Raw genomic sequence first — 24,315 nt, 5'->3', positions numbered from 1 at the left:
AACCAGTGGATGTGGTGTATTTGGATTTTCAGGAGGCTTTTGATAAGGTCCCACATAGGAGGTTGGTGAACAAAGTTAGAGCACATGGAATTGGGGGCAATATGCTGGCATGGATTGAGAATTGGCTAACAGACACAAAACAGAGAGTAGGAATAAACGGGTCTTTTTCAGGTTGGCAGACTGTGACTAGTGGGGTACTGCAGGGATCGGTGCTTGGGCCCCAGCAATTCACAATCTATATCAATGATTTGGATGAGGGGACCAAATGTAATATTTCCAAGTTTGCTGATGACATAAAACTAGGTGGGAATGTGAGTTGTGAGGAGGATGCAAACAGGCTTCAAGGGGATATAGACTGGCTAAGTGAGTGGGCAAGAACATGGCAGATGGAATATAATGTGGAAAAATGTGAAGTTATCCACTTTGGTAGGAAAAACAGAAATGCAGAGTATTTTTTAAATGGTGAGAGATTGGGAAATGTTGATGTTCAAAGGGACGTGGGTGTCCTCGTACATGAGTCACTGAAAGCTAACATGCAGGTGCAGCAAGCAATTAGGAAGGCAAATGGTATGTTGGCTTTTATTACAAGAGGATTTGAGTACATGAGTAAAGATGTCTTACTGCAATTATATAGGACCTTGTGAGACTGCGCCTGGAGTATTGTGTACAATTTTGGTCTCCTTACCTAAGAAAGGATATACTTGCCATAGAGGGAGTGCAACGAAGGTTCACCAGACTGATTCCTGGGATGGCGAGATTGTCGTATGAGGAGAGATTAAATAGACTAGCCCTGTATTCTCTAGAGTTTAGAAGAATGAGAGATGATCTAATTGAAACATACAAAATTCTTACAGGGCTCGACAGGATAGATGCAGAGAGGATGTTTCCCCTGGCTGGGGAGTCTAGAACCAGGGGTCACAGTCTCAGAATAAGGGGTAGGCCATTTATGACTGAGATGAGGAGAAATTTCTTCACTTGGTGAATCTTTGGAATTCTTTACCCCAGAGGGCTGTGGAGGCTCAGTCATTGATAGCAAAGGCATCAAGGGATATGGGGATAGTGCAAGAAAATGGCGTTGAGGTAGAAGATCAGCCATGATCTCGTTGAATGGCGGAGCAGGCTCGAGGGGCCGGATGGCCTACTCCTGCTCCTATTTCTTACGTTCTTATTTGAAAACAAGGTGCTTCTCTTAACTTGCGCTGCAAACACTTTGTCTTCCTGTTTTCCTTCACACCTCTGGGAAATGGTTTTTGATGTTTATTTCTTTGTTAAAGGCTCTATATAAATACGAGTTGTTGCTGTTTTTCTCATTTGTTTTCATTTAAAGACTTGAATGAAAGACCTGTGGGAGCACTTTTGAAGGCCATTGTTACTTAATACAGTGTCTTGAAATACATTTACCAGGTTTGTAAATAGAAGACTATGCAGTGACAACATTGCTGATATCCAAACCTCAGGAAAGATATATTGGCCTTGGAAGCAGTACAATGCAACTTCACCAGAATGATACCAGGGCTTAAAGGGTTAAATTATACCCTCACTGTACACACCACTGTCTGATTGTACATTCACTGTGCACACCAGTCTCTGGTTGTACAAGCTAGCCTCCAAACCAAGACTGTGTACATCAGTCTGACTGCACACACAAGTCACTGTACACAGCATCTGCATCTATACCCTGATTCTGTATATGCTGGTCTCTGTCATTGCACCCTGTATATATACCCAGTCTCTGTCTATATCCTAACTCTGTATAAGTCAGTCTATGTTTCTATACCTTGATTATATATATATCCCAGTCACTGTCTCCATTACTACTTTTCGTCTGTGTCTATCTTTCAAATTCCCGACTCTCTACGCCCTTGCTATAAGTCCCGCCAGTGTTATATCTCGGTGTATATCTCAGTCCCTCTTCAATTTAGAAGGTTGAGGGGTGATCTAATAGAGGAATTTAAAAGAATTAAGGGATTCAATAGGGTAGATACAAAGAAACTATTTCCTCTGGTCGGAACATCCAGAACAAGAGGGCATATTTTAAAATTGGAGCTCAGCCATTTAGGATTGAAATTAGGAAGCACTTTTTCACATAAAGGGTAATGGAAATCTGGAACTTGTTCCCTCAAAAGGCTGTAGATGCTGGATTAGTTGAAATTTTCAAGACTGAGATCGACAGTTTTTGTTAGGTACGGGCATCATGGGATATGAAAAAAAGGTGGGCAAATGGAGTTGAGGTACAGATCAGCCATGATCTGCTTGAATGGCAGAAGGGGTTTGTGGGGCTGAATGGCCTGCTGCTATTCCTACATTCCTATATCATATTGCTGATTGAATGTACTACTAATTTAAAACAAACATAAAAATATATAGCAAAATTCTGTGCAGTGTGGCATATGTAGTGCCTGCAATGCCTGTGAACGTGCACCCATGATCAATAGTCAGGCATTTCAGCTACATTTTCAGAGAGGGAGGTACCAGGAACTGAATCTGATCAAAACCTTCCCCAAATAGCAATATTTAGACAATGTAATGTACAAAATAAGTTTATATGTATAAGTTAAGAACTGTTCTGGCTAATATATACAGTATTTCAGTTTAGTTATGATTGCACTGACAAAACCAGTAAACTAATAAGACTAAGCAGCTACATGCTGAAATTCTTCTTTGGTCTTTCATCTGATTAATTGCTCAGATACATAGTAAATGATAATTGTAAAAATGCAGATATTTTGAAGATGATAGCCAATTCTTCAGTATTTATTTGATACTCTTTAAATGAAGAACCATACAATTAAGAAGAACTTGTTACACGTTTGCTTCATTTCATTAAAATTAGCCATTACATTTTCAAAAGTGTTAAGCAAAACATAGGTTTCAGTACACAATACAGCACATAGGAACTGCAATCATGTGCATTTGGCAGACCAGCATAGCATTTGTGAAACCACAGATCTACCCACTCAGAAAGTCAGATTCAAACCTTTCATCCTCTTGTTAGTTGGCTTCCACTTCAATATTCTATCCTATTGCCACTACATCTAAGGCTGCGCTTATACTGTGTCCTTAGACTCAGACTGGTTGCTTTGGAATCAATTTTCAGTCAGCAATGCCTGATTTATATTATGTCTGGAATCACAATCACACAGCAAGTAGGGATCCACTTCCAGCTGGGAAAGTTTGAACATTTTGAGTGTGAATGGGAATGTGGGCTTTCTCAAAACATTATAAAAACTCTACTAATGGTTAAGAAGTGCACAAGCTTGACAGCACATTGCCATTATACTCCTTGCTATGTCAAGCCCCAGATAGGTTTCACAACATTGGATTCCGTCACTTTTGCACTTCTGTGAATTGAAACCTCTAAACAGTGACTCAAAAGTGGCAGTATATTCGTCTCTCTAGATTTCTTTTCAAGTATGTTACTATATAAGTTTGCATTTTAAAATGAAATGACAACAACAGAAATTAAGACGCATGTTTATCAGGTTTATCATACCAGGCTGTTTTAACACTCAGCTTCATCTGATCCCAAAACAATTATAATTAATCTCACATGCACTTTATCATTAAAAGCTGCCTAATCATAGTTCTCTCTCCACTGAATAAGACACTTACAGACATCTGAACTAAGGTGATGGATTTTCTTTTTGTTAAATTAGTAGTGGCCCAGTTAATATCATTTGCAACTATATTTGTGACTATTCTTTGCATTTCTGGTAAATGTCATGCATTCATTGCTGTTTTGGAGTACATTAAAAGCACTACTTGATTTAGCAGACAAGGGCCAGACTGCCTTTAAAATCTGAGGAAAGGTCCATACCTGAAATGCCTTGTTCTCTGCATAGAAGCTGCCTGACCTGCTGAGTGTTTCCAGCGTATTCTACCTTTAAAAATACTCTAGCCTTTACAATTAGGTCATCAATACACAAGGGAGGTGCCACAGAAAATGGCTAATTCATCCCGCAAGGAAAATTTAAAATAGTCACACAAGCTGCACAGATTACATTCCACGTATGACTTCTCGTCATTATAATGTTATGATGATTGTAATATTAACCAAAAACTGCCATTTCAGCACCTGCATCTGCATGACAGCATTTATGGTAAGCATATAGTAATTTGAGCTATCTTAGCACAGATGTTATCAGTAAATCAATGCAAGCACAGTCACCTTCCGAATCAAATATATCACTGTGGTATGGCTACTTTTATCATTTTCCAAATTGTATTAACCATAAGAGGAAGCACTGCAAATCCAAGAAAATGGTTAAGAAAGACATACGCCACCGAACCAACATGCTAGTTTATTCACTTGCAAGCTATGGTGCGAAATGCCTGTTACATATTCCTAATAGCAATTAACATGATTTAAGCTTGCGTTAATTTAGCTCCCTCACACACCTTCACGCTCAGTAATCTTTTAAAGCGAGGAGGCCGCGACTGTTGTTATCATTCCTTCTTTAAACAGACACGTTTTTAAAAAAATGACCAAGATTGACAAAGGAAAATAATTTGATAATCAAATTTCCTCCTACTTGTTTGATTTTTAAAAGGGGTATTGACGGTGAGAGTCTCTCAAGGCACTGCTTGTTCTATACTAAACCCTTGATTGTATTTTTGTGTCACTGCTCCTTCCATCTATACTGTCGAAAATCTGTGGCATTCCATTGGTGCCCTTGACACTTCGGAGGCAAGCTTACGTCTCTGGTTCCGACTGGATTACAGACAACTTGATAAGGAAGGAATGGAGGAGCATGTTTTAAACAAAATTGGAAAAACAAATGGCCCTCATGACAACATAAGTAACTGTTTTAGCTCGGTTGCCAAAAAAATAGAATTATGAAGAAGTCCTGTATCATGGCTTTGACACGATCACCTAACTGGAGAAAGTAAAATTATTTTGAATCGAAACTTTCCTTCCAAAAATTGCAGTACTATACTTGGAAAGGTCTTTTCATCGGGATTCATTCGAAAACTTTAATGATGCCTCCTTCAGGTCTCTAAGGACAATTCCTGCCGAACTGTTGGCAAACAAAATTATCAAAGAGGAGCAACAGCCGGCCACCATCAGAAGTGGACGCGGCAAAGCAGAGCAGCTTCGTCCCCTCCGCCTTCACAGGTTCGTGGGAGTTTATATTTTTAAAATGGTTTATTTCTTGTCAACCTGATAAGCAGCAAACCAACCCCGAACTTCGCGTCTTCCCGTCCCTCGTGAGTGCAGAGTGCGGGGCTCGTGGCCGCGGCTGGCGCGAGAGCGCGCGCCTCTGGCCCCGCTCGAGAGTTGGGAGGAGGAAGCGGTAATGGCGATGGCCCGGAGTTAGAGAGTGGAAGGAAACGGCACTGGCACGGAAAGTGCGGACTAACTCCCGGTACTGATGTATTTTGAGCGGAGTGCGGGCGCGCTGTGGGGTTTGGGGGTGGGAGGGCGGTTTATAGTTTTGTTCCCCCCCCCCCCCCCAAAGTTTCGAGCTGGTTGGGAAATCGAGGAGACTTTTCCGAAGCGGTAACGGGAGCTCTGATTCTGGGCAAAGGGGACAAACCGGACCGGCAGCGGCCGAGCGCCCCCCGAGGAGGAGGAGGAGGAGGAGAAGGAGGAGGTGGGCGGTAAGAGTCGGTGCCCCCGTTTGGAGCGCGGGGAGGCGCTGCTGCCTGTCGGGACAAGGCGCCGTTTGGTTTGGGAATGTCTGAATCCGTTCGGGCCGCCCTACAGGGCTGATTTCTCTTCCCTCGCCCGGGCCGCGCAAAGCGAGTTTAACGCCCCGAAGTTGCCGGTCGTTGGTGGTAACTCTTCTTTCGGCTTTTTCCTTTCTGCAGATGGAGAGTTTCGAGCCGCTGAAGTAACCGCCGAGGCTCCAGCCGTCGTTGCGGTTTCTCGTCCAGAAGTCGTCTCTAACGTTTTGTTTTGTGGTGAAGGAGCCGATGGTAACCTCCCGGGGCGGCCGCCTAGACTTTGCGAACAATTCCCATCAAATCGTAGTTGCTTAATGGTCAAACAACTGATCTAATATGATGAAAGCTGAAGGTAAAGGAGAGAGGACGTTCCGGAGCGCTTCGCCGCACAGGAATGCATACAAGGCGGATTTTCAGGCTTTAAGATGCACTTTTGATGGAAGCAAACAGGAAAACATTTCTAAAATGGGTGTCCAAAAAACGAATAGAGAAACTGAACACAGGGAAGAGATGAGAGGAAGGCATTTCGGTAATCGTGTAAATAAAATTAAAAATCTGTTGCTACAAATGGGCAACGCACCAGATGACACGACTGAAATTAATGAAACCAGCAAGTCTGACTTGCATCCAGTTTCTCCACAAAAGCCATCAATTGGAAATGTATATAATAATGTCCATAAGTCATGTCAAAAAACATCCAGTTCTTCTGATAAAACGAATAGTGAAGATGGGGATTTGGATAAAACTAGCATGGCTGAAAAATTCTCAGAAACGAGAAAGCTTTTTGAGCGTCAGATTGAGGAAAATGTGTTTGATAAAGTCCCTCATAAAAACGAGAACAAAGTTTCAGTAAGTAGTCTTTCATCTGAGAGTAGAAGGAGTGGCTCATCATCTTCAGAAAGTGGAGGAAGAAAAGTTAAGAGCGACTTAAGTCCCAGTGCTGTGTCCAACAGCGATTTGAGAGATCGAAGTAATCGGAAAGCCGTTGGCGATTTAAAACAAAATCTACCTCGCTCGTCTCTAAATGCTGGTCCAATTTCTAGACGATTAGAAAGCTTTCTAGCGGATAGCGACAGCGATGAAACAAACAAAGATAACAAAGCAAAACCCCCTGCAACTGAGTGTCGGATTTCTGAAAGGCACCAAAAGCCACCTATCACTACATTTATTAGTAAAAGTACGTCCCCTGGAGGAGATGATATGAAATCGTCTCGTTCGACTTCAGTGAATACACCTACACAGAAAAGTAAAGTTCAGAATGAGGCAGAAATACAGACTTATAGCGGGAATTTCAAGACGCACGAAAGTCTTCTTTTGGAAGCAGACAAATGTGACGAAGATTACCTCGGTTTCTCTGAGGCATCTTCCTCTCATAAAACGATTCCTGTAAGCAGCAGTGCCCTCAACAGTGAATTGGACAGCCAGGTTCCAAATGTGGGTCCAAACAAAATAGGAGTAGTTCGTGCAGAATTGGTGGAAGTTCAAAATGAGTCTTCAGAGAGCGAAATTGAATTGGATAATGTTTTTGTTAAGCGTGAGGTAGAGAAATCACTGGAGCCGCTTTTTGCTCAGGACATTAGCCATGAGGTAGGGCAGAAATATGAAACTTCCAATTGCAAAGATGATGGGGATCAGACATTTGAAGAGATAGCAAACAAATCAGATGACAGTGTAGGAGAGGAGGATGATGAGGATGCTGAGAACATTGAAGAGGAAGAAATAGTTAGTGGAAACTTGTTCTTGGGGTCAGAAGTGTGTGGGATAGAGAATGCTGCATTTGTAGATGATAAAGATATTGAGGGATCTTTCCAAGAAGAAAATCAAAGCAAGTGTGATGGTGACTACTTAGCTGAAGAGATGAACTATGCCCTTGACGATGACTACGAGGAAACATCTGGGCTTTCTGAGGAAGAAGAGCCAAAGCTACAAAGAAAGGTTAAGTTCTCTACAGCTCCAATCAAGGTAGGTGTCTTGATTTTCTTATGTTATAAAATATTGATAGAAAGAGGAAGCAAACCTGAAAACCTTAATGTCAGGGGGAAAAGCCCTCTTCATCTTCATCCTTGAATCATAGACATTGGATATATTGGTTTAGTGACCCTTTCTGAAGTTACATTCACTTACAACTGGATTGCAACCGGCCAAGTCTATTTCTGTTTGGACCCTTCTTCCCAATAGTTTGGATTTGATTTCAGCCCTAGAGGTACACCATTCAGTTCCTTGGGATTGACAGATTTCCTCCTGGGGGAGCTTTCCATCAGCAATATTATATAAAAATAGGACCAGAATACAGGACTTTAAAATGGGGACTGAAAATGTCAATGTTTTATATTATATTTCTATATCTGATTAAAACATTTTATCTCTGTTCATCCTCTAACCCCGTATCACTTGAAAACTACACTTTGTCATGACTTTGCATGTACCATGCCATGTGAAATTGGCTAGTATAAAATATGAATTTGTTCTGCCCCAGGCATTCTGTACGGTTAACTGTGTTAAAGGTGGTTGTTACTGAACATCTGGCAAGAATGACCTCGATTAGCCAAGTGCTCATCATTTTGTTTGTGATTGAATCGTTTCAAAATCATTTCAACCATCAGAATTATATATGGCTCCTTATCATTAAAATCCTAGTGAATTTTGATGGTAGTAAGAAGATATGTGAATTTTGTAAATGTGATGATTTTGAAATTGTCAACTGAGTTGCCACTGACTTGTGACTTTATCAGCAAAATCTTTTTTTATAAACTGGTTATGATCTGATATCCAAGATGGCTGTTGGCGGCATGTTTTCTGATCAAACGTTAATCTAATTTAAATTTCAAAGATGGTTTACTTATCAAAAAATCTCACTACTTTGAAAGTGTTGCAAGATAGAATAAAATCCAATTATGACCATCATTGATGTTTTTTCCCTCAATATCTCAAATTCATAGAGGAAAAAATCTTATTGGTTCACCTTTTTCTGTTAAGTATGCCTGCACTTTTTAGAGAGGCCATTAGATAAATGTAAAGTAATTCTTGTGGTCAAAATACTAATATCCCTGCATATGTCAAGTACTATGGGTTGCCTGATGCATTATTGTGATGTTTTACAAGCTATTTCTAAATTTTGTCATAAATGTTTAATTTAATATTCTTTGTAGGGTTCTGTAATTACATTCATGTCACCGCAGAACTAATATGTGCTGACTATATCTTGAAAATATTAGATACTTTAAGTATTTTCTACCTTTTTTACTGTATTCTGTAAAATTACCAATTAAATAAAAATTCTAGTGACCCCATTTGGGAGAGGTTGCCCTAAAAGTTGAAATGCCTTAAAATGCAACATTTGAAAAGTACGTATTCATTTGAACTTTTGTTCCAAAGCTTCCACATTCTTGTGCAGTCATTTGAAAATATTTTCCTACATTTGACATGTGTCAGAAATATTTTGTAAACAAATCTGCTGCTGGTTGGAGTGAAGGCAGTGAATTCAGGTTTGTTCAGTGGTTGGCCGTGAGACCAGAATGACAGCTAATGGTAAAAAGGTTGGCAGTTACATAAATTATGAGTAGAGTGGGATTTAACCCTCAATTTTGTTTTTGATATGAGGAAATGTTCTGAACCTTTTTAAAAATGTTGAGCACTTTTAGGAAATGTAATATTTTTTGACTGAAATATGATATCTTGCAATTTAAAAAATGTAGATTGACACTTTTCCAAGTAGTTTGTGCAGATGAGGCTCACAGTGTGCATGTGTACATGTACATGTATGTAAGAGTCTTGTGAATAGTGTGGACTTCCTGCCGGTATCATGCTTGTGTTTTGCACTCTTTTTTAAACACCCTGTTGTTTAGCTCAAAGTAAAACGGCTGCAAATTAGACCTGAAAAAGTAGAAAACATGCAAATCTAAAGCGAGGAAATCAGCTAGAAAACTTTCAGTGAGAGATGACTGTTTTTATAAGTCTTCAATCAAGTCAGGAGAACTCACCTATAAAAAGGCACAAGAACCAATTGAATCATTCAATGTTTTTGAAAAAAATTTCCATATGTTTTTTTCCCCCAACAGTTACTGAAATTTCTCATGTTCAAAATAAGGTTTTAAACATGAATTGCTTATTTTATAATAGCCTGATTGAATTTACCAGTTGAATTGTTTTTGTGTCTTTTAAAGCCCTCCTTAAAGTTCATATTTCAAGGCCTTGGCCTGTCTCAAAGGAAGGGTGGCAGGGCACACGTGCATATGCAGGTCAGAAAACCTTGTGGTTCTGCTCCTGGGCCTGACCAAAACATCCATCCACAGGGCCAGGATGTGTGGAATCTGTGGGGGTGATCACTCTGACTACCTGTCTCTCTTCCTCAGTCTTGTGCGTGCCCAGGTGGCACTGGAGAGGGACCATGCGGTGTCTACCGGTATGATTGAGGCCTTCCGCGACTGATGGGCACTGCAGGACATGAACTGCATTATTGATCACGACAATGAGATTGTGATATAGTTTTATTTTGAGCTTCTGTTAGTTTGATTGAACCATTTGTTTGAATTAGTGGTGCCCTCCTCAGATTGAGGGATGCTGATTTCTGTCTCTGTGACACTGGACTACCCAGTTTTTGGTTCAATTAAATTAGTCCTATCTCAAAAGCCTAGACTGGGATTGGATATTTTTTTCTCAGAACACTTGGGAAAGTTTCCAGCCACATCTATGCATTCTGAGCATTTGTAGTTTGCAGAAATTCCCAGCATGCAGTAGTTTTCCGAGTTCAAGCAAAGGGTGTGTTTTTCTAAATTACTTTAAAAGAAGTACATTGAATTCTACAAGCTTTATTTCAGGCACGTCTCACGTGAAAATATTAACAACTGCTCCAATTCTATTAAGAGCTGCACAACACTTGTGATTAAGACACCAATGATTAGTAGCAATGCTTTCTTTGTTGACAAAAAGCAAAACAAAATTGTTTATTTAGAATATATTTCTTTTTCTCAGTCGAAAGGTTAAAAATTCAATAACATTTTTATTTTCTGAACTATTTTGGGGATTAAGGGTAATTTTGTGTATATATAAAATTTCCTCTACTCAGAAACCTCTTTGATCCCAAGATCTTGGGATTTCACTCCCCAATGTTACCAGGACTCCCCTTCAATGCTCTCGATTCTTAGGACTCTTATTCCAGGTTCCCCTCATCTGTAGTGTTCCCAGAATCCCCTTTCCTAGTGCTTTCAGTCTTTGGAACACTCCCTTAAAAATCTCAGTATAACACTTAATACAAGTGGAATATGACGCTAGTTACTGTAAATCACTCGTTATTCTCTACATGGCATTAACTGCTGTTGTAATAGAACGGAATAACCTCTGGCTCATCATGAGCAACAACATGGGTGATCTATTTTCTGTATATTAAGTCTTGCGTATGACATGCACTTCCTGTCATCCTCCCTTGCGTCCTCTGTACAAGATTTTTCTGTCAGCAATTTATAGCAATATTTATAATGGACAAATCCCATAGGAACATGTCACTTTTTTAAAGTTCTAAAATACACATTTGTCACGCTTTGTTGATGAACCAACCAAATCGCTCAAAATGCTTTTCTGGGTAAAAAAAATGCCATGTTTTTTCTTGGTAACTGAAATTTCTAAAATAAGAGTTTAAACAAAGCAAAGTTAAATAATTACATATTTCACAATAACATAATTAAATTTATCCATTGAATTGACTTTTCTGTCTTCATACAATACCTTCATAATGAAAGCCTGAACTTCTCCCAAAATCCTTGGCTTGGACTTGATATTTTTGCCATGCTCTGTCTCTGTTAGATGATGGCAGATGCTGCAGTCTAAATATGTGTGTGCTCAGCTTCCCAAGATCATCAGTGGAATTTAGTTAGCCCCAGTGTTGGAATGTTTCTCTTTGGTTTCCAACAATTTATGCTTGGTTGTTTTTCAGAATTATTTGAAGAAAGGCTAATTGAGACCTTTCAATAATTGTATTCAGATAAAGTTTATAGTGATTTTTTTAAATAGAGACACTGTGTTTGGGAGGGAGAGAAAATAAAAGCCCAATTTCAAACATGACCTCATTGATTACATAGCCCTATTTCTTATGATCAAATTTGAAACATTAAATTATTTTTCTCAGTGGAAAGTCAAATTATGTCTATTATAGCTTTTGTGCTTTTTGAAAATTATTTGAATGCAAACTGGATGATGAATTTGAATAGGTTTTCAATTAACTTTATAAATACAAGCTATTCATGTTTTACTTCGGAAAGGATACAAGCTCAGAGACTTATATCATGGGCCGTATCTTACTTGAAAAATAATGGCATATTAACGGCACACGCCGTTATTAACGTGCCAATCGGCCAGCAAATTCAGGGGATTGAGATGCACTGCGAGTTGTGAATCTCAAGAACTTGCTGGTCGATATATGCCACTCCACCATTTGCTTCACACAAACGGCATCTTGCCCTCAGCATCCTTGTTTTTAAGAAATTTGCTTTATTTGCACATTGTCCATTAAACTCGCCACAAAGTTAATTCTGGTAATTAAGCGCGTAAGTACTCTTTTAATGACGTGATAATAGTTAATGCAATGCCAATCAACCTCTCTGGCCCAGATTTAAATGGCGCAATCTCATTCCTGCATGTAGCCAAATGTTGTTAAAGATTTTAAAAATGTCATATTTTAATTTTTTTTCTTTTCCTGTCTGTCTCTTTTTGCTCGCTCTCATAATTCAATCTTTCTTGTCCTCTCTTTATTTCTCTTTCTGTGCCTGATTTGACTCTAATTCACCGACTCTAATTTATCCTCCTTCCTGTTTCTTTCGCAATCCTTAAAGCTCATTGGTTGAGGAGATACTCTGTTGCTCCCATCGTTCACTAATGTCCTAGATGCTCCTTTGCCCTCGCCACGCCATTATCAGCTTGCACTTCCAGCAAGTTATGGCTCAAAACATTTTTGAGCTGAAGGGTGCAGAAAAAAGTCTAACTAATGGCGCACACTGAGATGCCCCGCTCCAGCAAGATCTGGCCCAATCTTTCTTTATTCTAACACTTTCTTAACAAACGAATTGCATTTTGAAATATTGTCTGGCAAACAAGCTATGAATGGTGTTACCTATGTTTTGTTTATAATTAGGAAATGTCGACATTATTAGGGACACCTGCCTGAGAAAGAGAAGACACTGAATTCATTTTTTTTTCTGATTGAGACATGTGCAGAACCAATTAGAAAAAGATGAATTCAGTGAATTTAGGAACTTGTATCCAGTCCCAGCCCCCTCCTCTCACTATGATGGATATCAGGAATCCAGTTGTGATCCAACCCCTTCATTCTCCTTTGCAGTGATACCAAACTTCATTTCCTATTGACTGGAGCTGGAGATTTACAAGCAGTTGCCAATCTACAAACTTCCCTCATCAGTAGTAATTATTCTGTGTCTATTTACAGCAATGGGCATTACGGCCTTAATGGGACGAGCTAGATTAAATTCAGCTCCACTCTAGCAGCAGAATAATGAACTGTGCATTACATGGTATAACACTTCTGTTATTAAACAGTGTATCCTGCAACAGTTTGCTGCTTAAGGTGTAATTCTATTCAATTTGCAAAGTGTGGCATGCAGCCGGTCAGATGTCCAGAAGCCCCGAGTCACATACCAAAGTGTAGGCCCCCAACCTGCTGATAGGGACTTTAGAGTCCTTTGAAAAGAAGGCAAGGCTGGAGCCCTCTGTGATTGGTTAGTGGGCAGAGACTTCATCTCACAGATTGATATTAGCAGTTCTCGGTAAAATACAGATGGTGGTCACTGTTTGAAACTTGTGCCCAGCAGCCAAAAGACAGATTTTTAAACGGCTTAACCAGGAGGAGTTAAGCAAGTATAAGTTTACAGTAAATGGTCTTTTGTTTTAAGGCCTATGTTTAGAGAGGAAGTGAGATGTGTCTGTGTTATTTTATGTATTGGGAAATATGTAGCTGTTAGTGTTAGACTGTACCGTTTATGCATATACCTTAAATAAAACCGCTGATTGGTTCAAGCCTGTGTCTCAATTTGGTTTGGGTGATTATCCAGTCTGCTGTCCATAAAGAAAGGAAAATTCATGTGTCTGCATGTAGTGCATTCCAGTAGCTGGTGTATGGCTTTGGTTTTCTGTTACAATCCCTGGATCATGCTATAGTTAATCTAGATAATTGGGCTGAATAGAGATACACTTGAGTTCTTCTTACAGGATTGACCTGAAATACAGAACCCGAGAAAATATCTAGCGTAAAAACACAAAAACATGAATGTCCTCCTGACTATTGTAACCCAATATTGCTAGTATCCCATACAATTGCTATGATTGGCAAAGCTTCAAGAAAGCTAGAGTGTAATTATCCATGAAGAGTGAGATGAGGTTGAGTATCAGAATTGTCTAATGCCGTTGAGTCATCGCTGCAATTATTTTTTTTCTTTATCCCTTGTTAAGGAAAATATATAACATTTATTAGGTTAATATTCCCTTATCAGGTCTTTTTTTATTCGTACATGGGATGTGGGCGTCGCTGGCAAGGCCAGCATTTATTGCCCATCCGTAATTGCCCTTGAGAAAGTGGTGGTGAGCTGCTGCTTTGAACTGCTGCAGTCTGTGTGGTGAAAGTTCTCCCACAGTGCTGTTAGGTAGGGAGTTCCAGGATTTTGACCCAGCGACGATGAAGGAAAGGCAATGTATTTCCAAGTCGGGATGGTTTGAGACTTGGAGGGGAGCGTGCAGGTGGTGTTGTTCCCATGTGCCTGCTGCCCTTGTCCTTCTAGGTGGTACTGTCGAAGCAGCCTTGGTGAGTTGCTGCAGTGCATCCTATGGATGGTACACACTGCAGCCACGGTGCACCGGTGGTGAAGGAAGTGAATGTTCAGGGTAGTGGATGGGGTGCCAATCAAGTGGTATTGCTTCATCTTGGATGGTGTTGAGCTTCTTGAGTGTTGTTGGAGCTGCACTCATCCAGGCAAGTGGAGAGTATTCCAACACACTCCTGACTTGTGCCTTGTAGATGGAGGAAAGGCTTTGGGGAGTCAGGAGGTGAGTCACTCGCTGCAGAATACCCAGTCTCTGACTTGCTCTTGTAGCCACAGTATTTATGTGGCTGGTCCAGTTAAGTTTCTGGTCAATGGTGACTCCCAGGATGATGTTAGTGGGGGATTCAGCGATGGTAATGCCATTGAATGTCAAGGGGAGGAGTTTAAACTCTCTTTTGTTGGAGATGGTCATTGCCTAGCACTTGTCTGGCGCGAATGTTACTTGCCACTTATCAGCCCAAGCCTGGATGTTGTCCAGGTCTTGCTGCATGCGGACACCGACTGCTTCGTTATCTGAGGGGTTGCGAATGGAACTGAACACTGTGCAATCATCAGTGAACATCCCCATTTCTGACCTTATGATGGAGGGAAGGTCATTGATGAAGCAGCTGAGATGGTTGGGCCTAGGATACTGCCCTGAGGAACTCCTGCAGCAATGTCCTGGGGCTGAGATGATTGGCCTCCAACAACTGCTACCATCTTCCTTTGTGTTCGGTATGACTCCAGCCACTGGGGATTTTTCCCCGATTCCCATCAGCTTCAATTTTACTAGGGTTCCTTGGTGCTACACTCGGTTAAATATTGCCTTGATGTCAAGGGCAGTTATTCTCGCCTCACCTCTGGAATTCAGCTCTTTTGTCCATGTTTGGACCAAGGGTGTAATGAGGTCTGGAGCCGAGTGGTCCTGGCGGAACCCAAACTGAGCATCGGTGAGCAGGTTGTTGGTGAGTAAGTGCCGCTTGATAGCACTGTCAATGAGACCTTCCATCACTTTGCTGATGATTGAGAGTGGACTGATGGGGCGGTAATTCGCTGGATTGGATTTGTCCTGCTTTTTGTGGACAGGACATACCTGGGCAATTTTGCACATTGTCTGGTAGATTCCAGCTGTACTGGAACGGTTTGGCTCGAGGCACGGCTAATTCTGGAGCACAAGTCTTCAGCACCACAGCTGGGATGTTGTCGGGGCCCATAGCCTTCGTTGGATCCATTGCCCTCAGCCATTTCTTGATATCACGTGGAGTGAATCGAATTGGCTGAAGACTGGCTTCTCTGATGGTGGGGCTATCGGGAGGAGGCCGAGATGGATCATCTACTTGGCCCTTCTGGCTGAAGATGGTTGCAAACGCTTCAGCCTTGTCTTTTGCACTCACATGCTGGACTCTGCCATTGTTGAGGATGGGGATATTTACAGAGCCTCCTCCTCCCGTTAGTTGTTTAATTGTCCACCACCATTCACGACTGGATGTGGCAGGACTGCAGAGCTTTGATCTGATCCGTTGGTTGTGGAATCGCTTAGCTCTGCCTATAGCATGTTGCTTCCGCTGCGTAGCAAGCATGTAGTCCTGAGTTGTAGCTTCACTAGGTTGGCACCTCATTTTTCAGTATGCCTGGTGCTGCTCCTGCTCCTGGCATGCTCTTCTACACTCCTCATTGAATCAGTGTCGATTCCCTGACTTGTTGGTAATGGTAGAGTGAGGAATATGCCGGGCCATGAGGTTATTACAGATTGTGCTGGAATATAATTCTGCTACTGCTGATGGCCCACAGCGCCTCACGGATGTCCAGTTTTGAGCTGCTAGATCTGTTCTGAATCTATCCCATTTAGCACGGTGCCACACAACACTTTGGATGCTGCCCTCAGTGTGAAGACGGGACTTCATTTCCACAAGGACTGTGCGGTGGTCCAATACTGTCATTGACCGATGCATCTGCGACAGGTAGATTGGTGAGGACGAGGTCAAGTAGGTTTTTCCCTCTTGTTGGTTTGCTCGCCACCTGCCGCAGGCCCAGTCTGGCAGCTATGTTCTTCGGGACTTGGCCAGCTCGGTCAGTAGTGGTGCTACTGAGCCACTCTTGGTGATGGACATTGAAGTTCCCCACCCAGAGTACATTCTGTGCCCTTGCTACCCTCGGTGCTTCCTCCAAGTGGCGCTCAACATGGAGGAGGACTGATTCATCAGCTGAGGGAGAGCGGTAGGTGGTAATCAGCAGAAGGTTTCCTTGCCCATGTTTGACCTGATGCCATGAGATTTCATGGGGTCCAGAGTCAATGTTGAGGACTCCCAGGGCCACTCCCTCCTGACTGTATATCACTATACTGCCACCTCTGGTGGGTCTGTCCTGCCAGTGGGACAGGACATACCCAGGGATGGTGATGGAAGAGTCTGGGATGTTGGCTGAAAGGTATGATTCTGTGAATATGGCTATGTCAGGCTGTTGCTTGACTACTCTGTGGGACAGCCCTCCCAATTTTGGCACAAGTCCCCAGATGTTAGTGAGGAGGACTTTGCAGGATCGACTGGGCTTGGTTTGCCATTTATCGTGGCAGGTGCCTAGTGGTCCATTGCCGGCCATTGTTCTTATGACTTTTTTTAGCGAGATTGTATAACTGAGTGGCTTGCTAGGCCATTTCAGAGGGCGATTAAGCATCAACCACATTGCTGTGGGTCTTGAGTCACTTGTAGGCCAGACCGGGTAAGGACGGCAGGTTTCCTTCCCTAAAGGACATTAGTGAACCAGATGGGTTTTTACGACATTCCGGTAGTTTCATGGCCGCCATTACTGATGCTAGTTTTTTTTATTCCAGATTTTATTTAATTAATTGAATTTAAATTCCCCAACTGCCGTGGTGGATTTGAACTCATGACTCCAGATTATTAGTCCAGGTCTCTGGATTACTAGTCCAGTAACATAACCACAACACTACTGTACCCTCATCTATCCTATCACCAGCTGCTGGGAGGGGTGTAAGAATTATGAAAGACTAATCCATGTGGTGATGGTTTCAAATACAAGGGAACACAATTTATAAATTAGCAAGTTAAGAGCTAGAAGGGAAGTCAGGTGGGACTTTTGTTTTGCAAAAAGGTTACTAGATTTGTGGAATAGATTATCTTTGAGGCAAATAGTATAAATGAATTTAATACGGTGTGTTTCAGGAGAGAGACAGGATGAGAGAAGGGCAAAGAGAGCATATCAGAATAGATTGGTGGGTAAGAATATAAGAACATGAGAAATAGGAGCAGAAGTAGGCCATAAAGCCCCTCGAGCCTCCTTCGCCATTCAATCAGATCATGGCTGATCTTCAACCTCAACTCCACTTTCCCGCCCGATCCCCATATCTCTTGATTCCCCTAGAGTTCAAAAATCTATCCATCTCCGCCTTGAATATATTCAACGACTGAGAATCCACAGCCCTCTCAAGTTGGGAATTCCAAAGATCCACAACCCTCTAAGTGAAGAAATTCCTCCTCATCCGTCTTGAATGGCCGCCCCCTTGTCCTGCGAATATGCCCCCTCGTTCTAGACTCTATAGCCAGGGGAAACAATCTCTCAGCATCTGTCCTGTCAAGCCCCCTCATAATCTTAATGTTTCAATGAGATCATCTCATTCTTCTAAACTCCAGAGAGTATAGGCCCATTCTACGCAACCTCTCTTCATAGCACAACTCTCTCATCCCAGGAATTAATCTAGTGAACCTTAGTTGCACCGCCTCCAAAGCAGGTACATCCTTCCTTAGATAAGGAAATCAAAACTGTATACAGTACTCCAGGTGAGGTCTCACTGAAGCCCTGTACAACTGTCATAACACTTCCTTACTCTTGTACTCCAACCCCCTTGCAATAAAGGCCAACATGCCATGTGCTTTCCTAATTGCCTGCCGCACCTACATACTAACTTTTTGTGTTTCTTGTACGAGGACACCCAAGTCTCTCTGAACACCAACATTTAATAGTTTCTCACCATTTAAAAAATATTCTGTTTTTCTATTCTTCCTACCAAAGTGAATAACCTCACATTTCCCCACATTATACTCCATCTGCTATTTCTTGCCCACTCACTTAATCTGTCTCTATCCCTTTGCAGACTCTTTGTCTTCCTCACAGCTTACTTTCCCACCTAGCTTTGTATAGTCAGTAAACTTGGATACATTACACTCGGTCCCTTCATCTAAATCATTGATATAGATTGTAAATAGCTGAGGCCCAAGCACCGATCCTTGTGGCACCCCACTAGTTACAGCTTGCCAACCTGAGAATGACCCGTTTATCCCTACTCTCTGTTTTCTATCCTTTAACCAATCCTCTATCCGTGCTAAATATTACCCCCAGCCCCATGAGCCCTTACCCTGTGTAACGACCTTTTATGTGGCACCTTATCGAATGCCTTTTGAAAATCCAAATATACTACATCCACTGGTTCCCCTTTATCTACCTGTTAGTTACATCCTCAAAAAACTCTAATAGATTTGTCAAGCATGATTCCCCTTTCATAAAACCATGTTGATTCTGCCTAATCATATTATGATTTTCTAAGTGCCCTGTTACCACTTCCTTAATAATGGATTCTAGCACTTTCCTGACGACCGATGTCAGGCTAACTGGCCTGTAGTTCCCTGTTTTTGCTCTCCCTCCCTTCTTGAATAGCAGGGTAACATTTGCTATCTTCCAGTCCACTGGGACCGTTCCAAAATCTAGAGAATTTTGGATGATCATAACCAATGCATCCACTATCTCTGCAACTGCTTCTTTTAGAACCCTAGGATGTAGGCCATCGGGTCTAGGGGATTTGTTGGCTTTTAGTCCCATTAGTTTGTCCAGTACTTTTTCTCTAGTCATATTAATTGTTTTAAGTTCCCCACTCTCATTTACCCCTTGGTTCGCAACTATTTTTGGGTGCTTTTTGTGTCTTCAGCTGTGAAGACTGATACAAAATATTTGTTTAACATATCTGCCATTTCCTGATTCCCCATTATAATTTCTCCTGTCTCAGCCTCTAAGGGGCCAACGTTTACTTTTGCTACTCTCTTCCTTTTTACATACTTGTAGAAGACTTGCAATCTGTTTTTATATTTCTTGCTAGTTTACTTTCATATTCTGTTTTCTCCCTTTTTAATCAATTTTTTGGTCGTCCTTTGTTGGTTTGTAATACTTTCTCTATCCCCAGGCTCATTACTTTTGGCAACATTATAGGCCTCTTCTTTCAATCTAATACTCTCCTTAACTTCTTTAGTTAGCCACAGGTGGATCACTTTTCCCATGGAGTGTTTATTTCTCAATGGAATGTATACTTGTTGAGAATATTGAAATATTTCTTTCAATGTTTGCCATTGCTTTTCAACTGTCAAACTCTAATTTAATTTCCCAATCTACCTTTGACAACTTGCCCCTCATACCTATGTAATTGGCTTTATTTAAGTTTAAGATTCTAGTTTCTGACTTGGGTACGTTACTTTCAAACTCAATGTGAAATTCTATCATATTATGATCGCTCTTCCCCAGGGGTTCTTTTACTGTGAGATTACTAATGACCTGGACTTGGGTATTCAGGGGCATAATTTCAAACTTTGCAGATGACACGAAACTCAGAAATGTAGTAAGCAGTGAGGAGGATAGTAACAGACTTCAGGAGTTCATAGACAGACTGGTGAAATGGTCAGACACCCGGCAAATGAAATTTAATGCAGAGAAGTACGAAGTGATTCAATTTGGTCGGATGAATGAGGAGAAGCAATATAAACTAAATGGTACAATTTTAAAGGGGGTGCAAGAACAGAGAGAGACCTGGGTGTGCACATATGCAAGATTTTGAGGTGGCAGGACAAGTTGAGAATGCTGTTAAAAAGGCACACGGGACCCATGGCTTTATAAATAGAGGCGTAGAGTACAAAAGCAAGGAAGTTATGCTAAGCCTTTATAACACACTGGTTAGGCCCCAGCTGGAGTATTCTCCTTGGAGCAGTGAAGTTTAAGAGGAGATTTGATAGAGATGTTCAAAATCATGAAGGGTTTTCATAGAGTAAATAAAGAGAAACTTTCCAGTGGCAGAAAGGTCAGTAACCAGAGGACACGGATATAAGGTAGTTGGCAAAAGAACCAGAGGTGACGTGATGTCAAAAATTTTACGCAGCGAGTTGTTATGATCCCGAATGCACCCCCTGAAAGGGTGGTGGAAGCAGATTCAATAATAATTTTCAAAAGGGAATTGGCACGTGTTTTTGCCCAGCTGGTTTGCACACTTCATCTACTCCCCTTATGACATAGCAAGTTGCAGTACCAATTGTGCTGTCCTGCTGTATTAGTTTTGTCCAGCATTCTGGCTTGCATGCTACTGAGGCCTGGGAAATTTGAATTATTACAGATGTTTCAAATTATGCTGCAGTTAGGGTTTATTACATCACAAATTGCTATGTGACCTTAAATCTTTTCCTTTCATATCATGGCAGTACTGTTGAGAGTCTCTTGCTTCAACAATGAAGCAAGTGTGAAGGCTTGCTGCTAAACTCTAGGAATGTTCAGTTTAAAAAAAGATTTGTTAATGACAGTTTGTGCAATAAAATAAAATGTTTACCTCTCAGCTCAAAACTTGCAGGAATAGCACCTTTAAAATCTGTTATTTGAGACATTTGATGGGCCAAATGGCCATTCATGGATTATGATCCTATGACATTTTTTCTTCTATGGGAAGGGGTAAAGAAACAAGAAAGGAAGCTGACTGTTGCCTATTTCAAATTACATGCTTATACCAGAAATAAGCTTGGTGGTTAGCCTTCTAAGGGGTTTAGCCAAACTTGAATTTGGATCCCTGTACTGCCCTCCCTAAACCTCTCCCTCCAAATAAACTGTCCTCCATATTCATGGCCATCTCCTCAACGATATTATCTCATGTGGTCTGTGCCGGCTGAAAAAGAGCCATCCAGCCTAATTCCACTTTCCAGCTCTTGGTCGGTAGCCTTGTAGGTTGCAGCACTTCAAGTGCATATCCAAGTACTTTTTAAATGCGATGAGGGTTTCTGCCTCTACCACCCTTTCAGGCGGTGAGTTCCAGACCCCCAACACCCTCTGGGTGAAAAAAATTCTCCTCAACTCCCCTCTAATCTTTCTACCAATTACTTTAAATCTATGCCCCCTGGATATTGACCTCTCTGCTAAGGGAAATAGTTCTTTTCTATCCACTCTATCTAGGCCCCTCATAATTTTATACACTGCCACTTCCTTGTATCCCTCACCACCCATATACCTCTTCTACCTTTCAACCCCATTTCCATTTACATCTGCCCCTGCAACAAATTCTTCCTCCTAGTTGCTTGCAGCTACACTTTCAAACTCGGCTGCCTACCATTTGGCCCGGCATTTGCCACAATACCTCTGCAGTTGTTGTTTTACTCAACCACTCCTGCACCTTCACACTGAGTCCCTTGTCCCCAACAAAACTTTCACCGTCTCCCATCGTGGTTCCCTCCCTCGGTATAGCTTCTAGCTTTGCTCCCTTGTGTCCAAGGGGCATGAGGCTTCAATGTATCTTGTGCACAACTGGCTTAGTGATCAATCATCACTTCTGACTGGATCACAAGAAACTCTAGTGGGCCTCATTCTCCTCTGGCAAAACTGCCCACTACTCTAGAATCAAAGATAAAAGAACAAATCCTTGCCTTTGTTCTCTCCAGACTTGACTATTCCAATGCTCTCCTGGCCGACCTGCTACCTGCTCCACCTACCCCCACCCCGCCCCCATAAAATTTAGTTTAGCCTATCCAGGAAGCAGAGAGTTGGGATTAATGGTTCATTCTCGGACTGGCAACCAGTAGCCAGTGGTGTTCCGCAGGGGTCGGTGGTGGGTCCCCAACTCTTTACAATCTATATTAACGATTTGGAGGAGGGGACCGAGTGTAACATATCAAAGTTTGCAGATGGTACAAAGATGGGAGGGAAAGTAGAGAGTGAGGAGGACATAAAAAACCTACAAGGGGATATAGACAGGCTGGGTGAGTGGGCGGAGATTTGGCAGATGCAATACAATATTGGAAAATGTGAGGTTATGCACTTTGGCAGGAAAAATCAGAGAGCAAGTTATCATCTTAATGGCGAGAAACTGGAAAGTACTGCAGTACAAAGGGATCTGGGGGTCCTAGTGCAAGAAAATCAAAAAGTTAGTATGCAGGTGCAGCAGGTGATCAAGAAGGCCAACGGAATGTTGGCTTTTATTGCTCGGGGGATAGAATATAAAAACAGGGAGGTATTGCTGCAGTTATATAAGGTATTGGTGAGACCGCACCTGGAATACTGCATACAGTTTTGGTGTCCATACTTAAGAAAAGACATACTTGCTCTCGAGGCAGTACAAAGAAGGTTCACTCGGTTAATCCCGGGGATGAGAGGGTGGACATATGAGGAGAGGTTGAGTAGATTGGGACTCTACTCATTGGAGTTCAGAAGAATGAGAGGCGATCTTATTGAAACATATAAGATTGTGAAGGGGCTTGATCGGGTGGATGCGGTAAGGATGTTCCCAAGGATGGGTGAAACTAGAACTAGGGGGCATAATCTTAGAATAAGGGGCTGCTCTTTCAAAACTGAGATGAGGAGAAACTTCTTCACTCCGAGGGTAGTAGGTCTGTGGAATTTGCTGCCCCAGGAAGCTGTGGAAGCTACATCATTAAATAAATTTAAAACAGAAATAGACAGTTTCCTAGAAGTAAAGGGAATTAGGGATTACGGGGAGCGGGCAGGAAATTGGACATGAATTTAGATTTGAGGTTAGGATCAGATCAGCCATGATCTTATTGAATGGTGGAGCAGGCTCGAGGGGCCGATTGGCCTACTCCTGCTCCTATTTCTTTTGTTCTTATCCTACACCAAGTCTCACTCGTTCATCACTGCCTTCACCGCTCTCTGTTCCATAATGCCTAAAATTTAAAATTGTCATAATTGTTTTTTAAATCCTTCCACAGCCTCACCCCTCTCTCTCTCTAATCTCTGTTAATTGTATAATCCCACCCCTACACTCTCTCTTCCTCTGATACTGGCCTTTTGTGCATCCCCACACTTACTAGGGCCTATCATTGGCGGCCATGCCTTCAGCAGCTTAGGTCCCGAGCTCTACTATTTCATCTATCTATTTCATATGCTGCAAAATACTGTTCTTGCTCTTTTTCACTGTGTTGAAATCATGACTCATTGTTTCTCGGTACCCCAAAAATGTGGAATTGCTAGCCTCCCTACATTTTTTTTTTCCTTCCACAATCTTTAGGTTTTCAAAACTCAGGCTTAGAATCAGCTAATCACTATTTCCTTTAATGTTTTTTATTTTGTCCTGCGAATGCTGCTTGTACGCTCTGGGGAGTTATGCTGTGCTAAGTTTTGAAGGATAGTGACATTGGCTCAGTGTAATAGCTGGAAGAAGGCAGAACTACCAGATATGCTATCCAATGAGGTCTTTGTTTACCAGGAATCCTGACATAATGGCAAGCAGTAGGCTGCTTTTTGAACCCTCTTGGGTGCGACAATTTTTAAGTAGTGTTTTTGGATAGAGTACTTAAAAAAAAAAAAGTATTTCTCTCTTAAATATAGACTGATGGAGGCGAGGAGTGGCGAGAGAGTATCCCCAGACTTACCAATCATGTTTGCATTAGATGTTCTAGGCAGAATGTGGCAATAGATGCATCAACATGTTGGGGATGCATACAGGCTAAAACTGTGAAATATATGCAGCTGGCCACTTAAAGATCACGTTGTGCCACCTAATTTGTTTTGCACTACGGCACATAAGATCCTGCGCACAGTAGAAGCAAATATAGAGTCCAGCTCGTGGTCTGGTATACGA

General features: G+C 41.7%; 1 protein-coding gene across 3 annotated transcripts in view; it reads left to right on the top strand.

The window, feature by feature from the left end:
• Window positions 1–4,715: 4,715 nt before the first annotated feature.
• LOC137323711 (neurabin-1-like) overlaps window positions 4,716–24,315 on the top strand; it is a 105,087-nt gene continuing 85,487 nt past the window's right edge. The window contains exons 1-2 of one of the 3 annotated variants that reach the window (XM_067987535.1): window positions 4,716–5,116; window positions 5,812–7,629. In XM_067987535.1, coding sequence (XP_067843636.1) covers window positions 6,004–7,629 — 1,626 coding nt within the window. In that variant the 5' untranslated portion in view covers window positions 4,716–5,116; window positions 5,812–6,003. Of the gene's footprint in view, window positions 5,117–5,235; window positions 5,367–5,768; window positions 7,630–24,315 lie in introns of those variants that run through there. The other 2 variants (XM_067987534.1, XM_067987536.1) reach the window with 2 other exon arrangements.

The sequence above is a fragment of the Heptranchias perlo genome, chromosome 7 (genome assembly GCF_035084215.1).
Source record: "Heptranchias perlo isolate sHepPer1 chromosome 7, sHepPer1.hap1, whole genome shotgun sequence".
Lineage (NCBI taxonomy): Eukaryota > Metazoa > Chordata > Chondrichthyes > Hexanchiformes > Hexanchidae > Heptranchias > Heptranchias perlo.
This window is presented reverse-complemented; position numbering and strand designations above follow the sequence as displayed.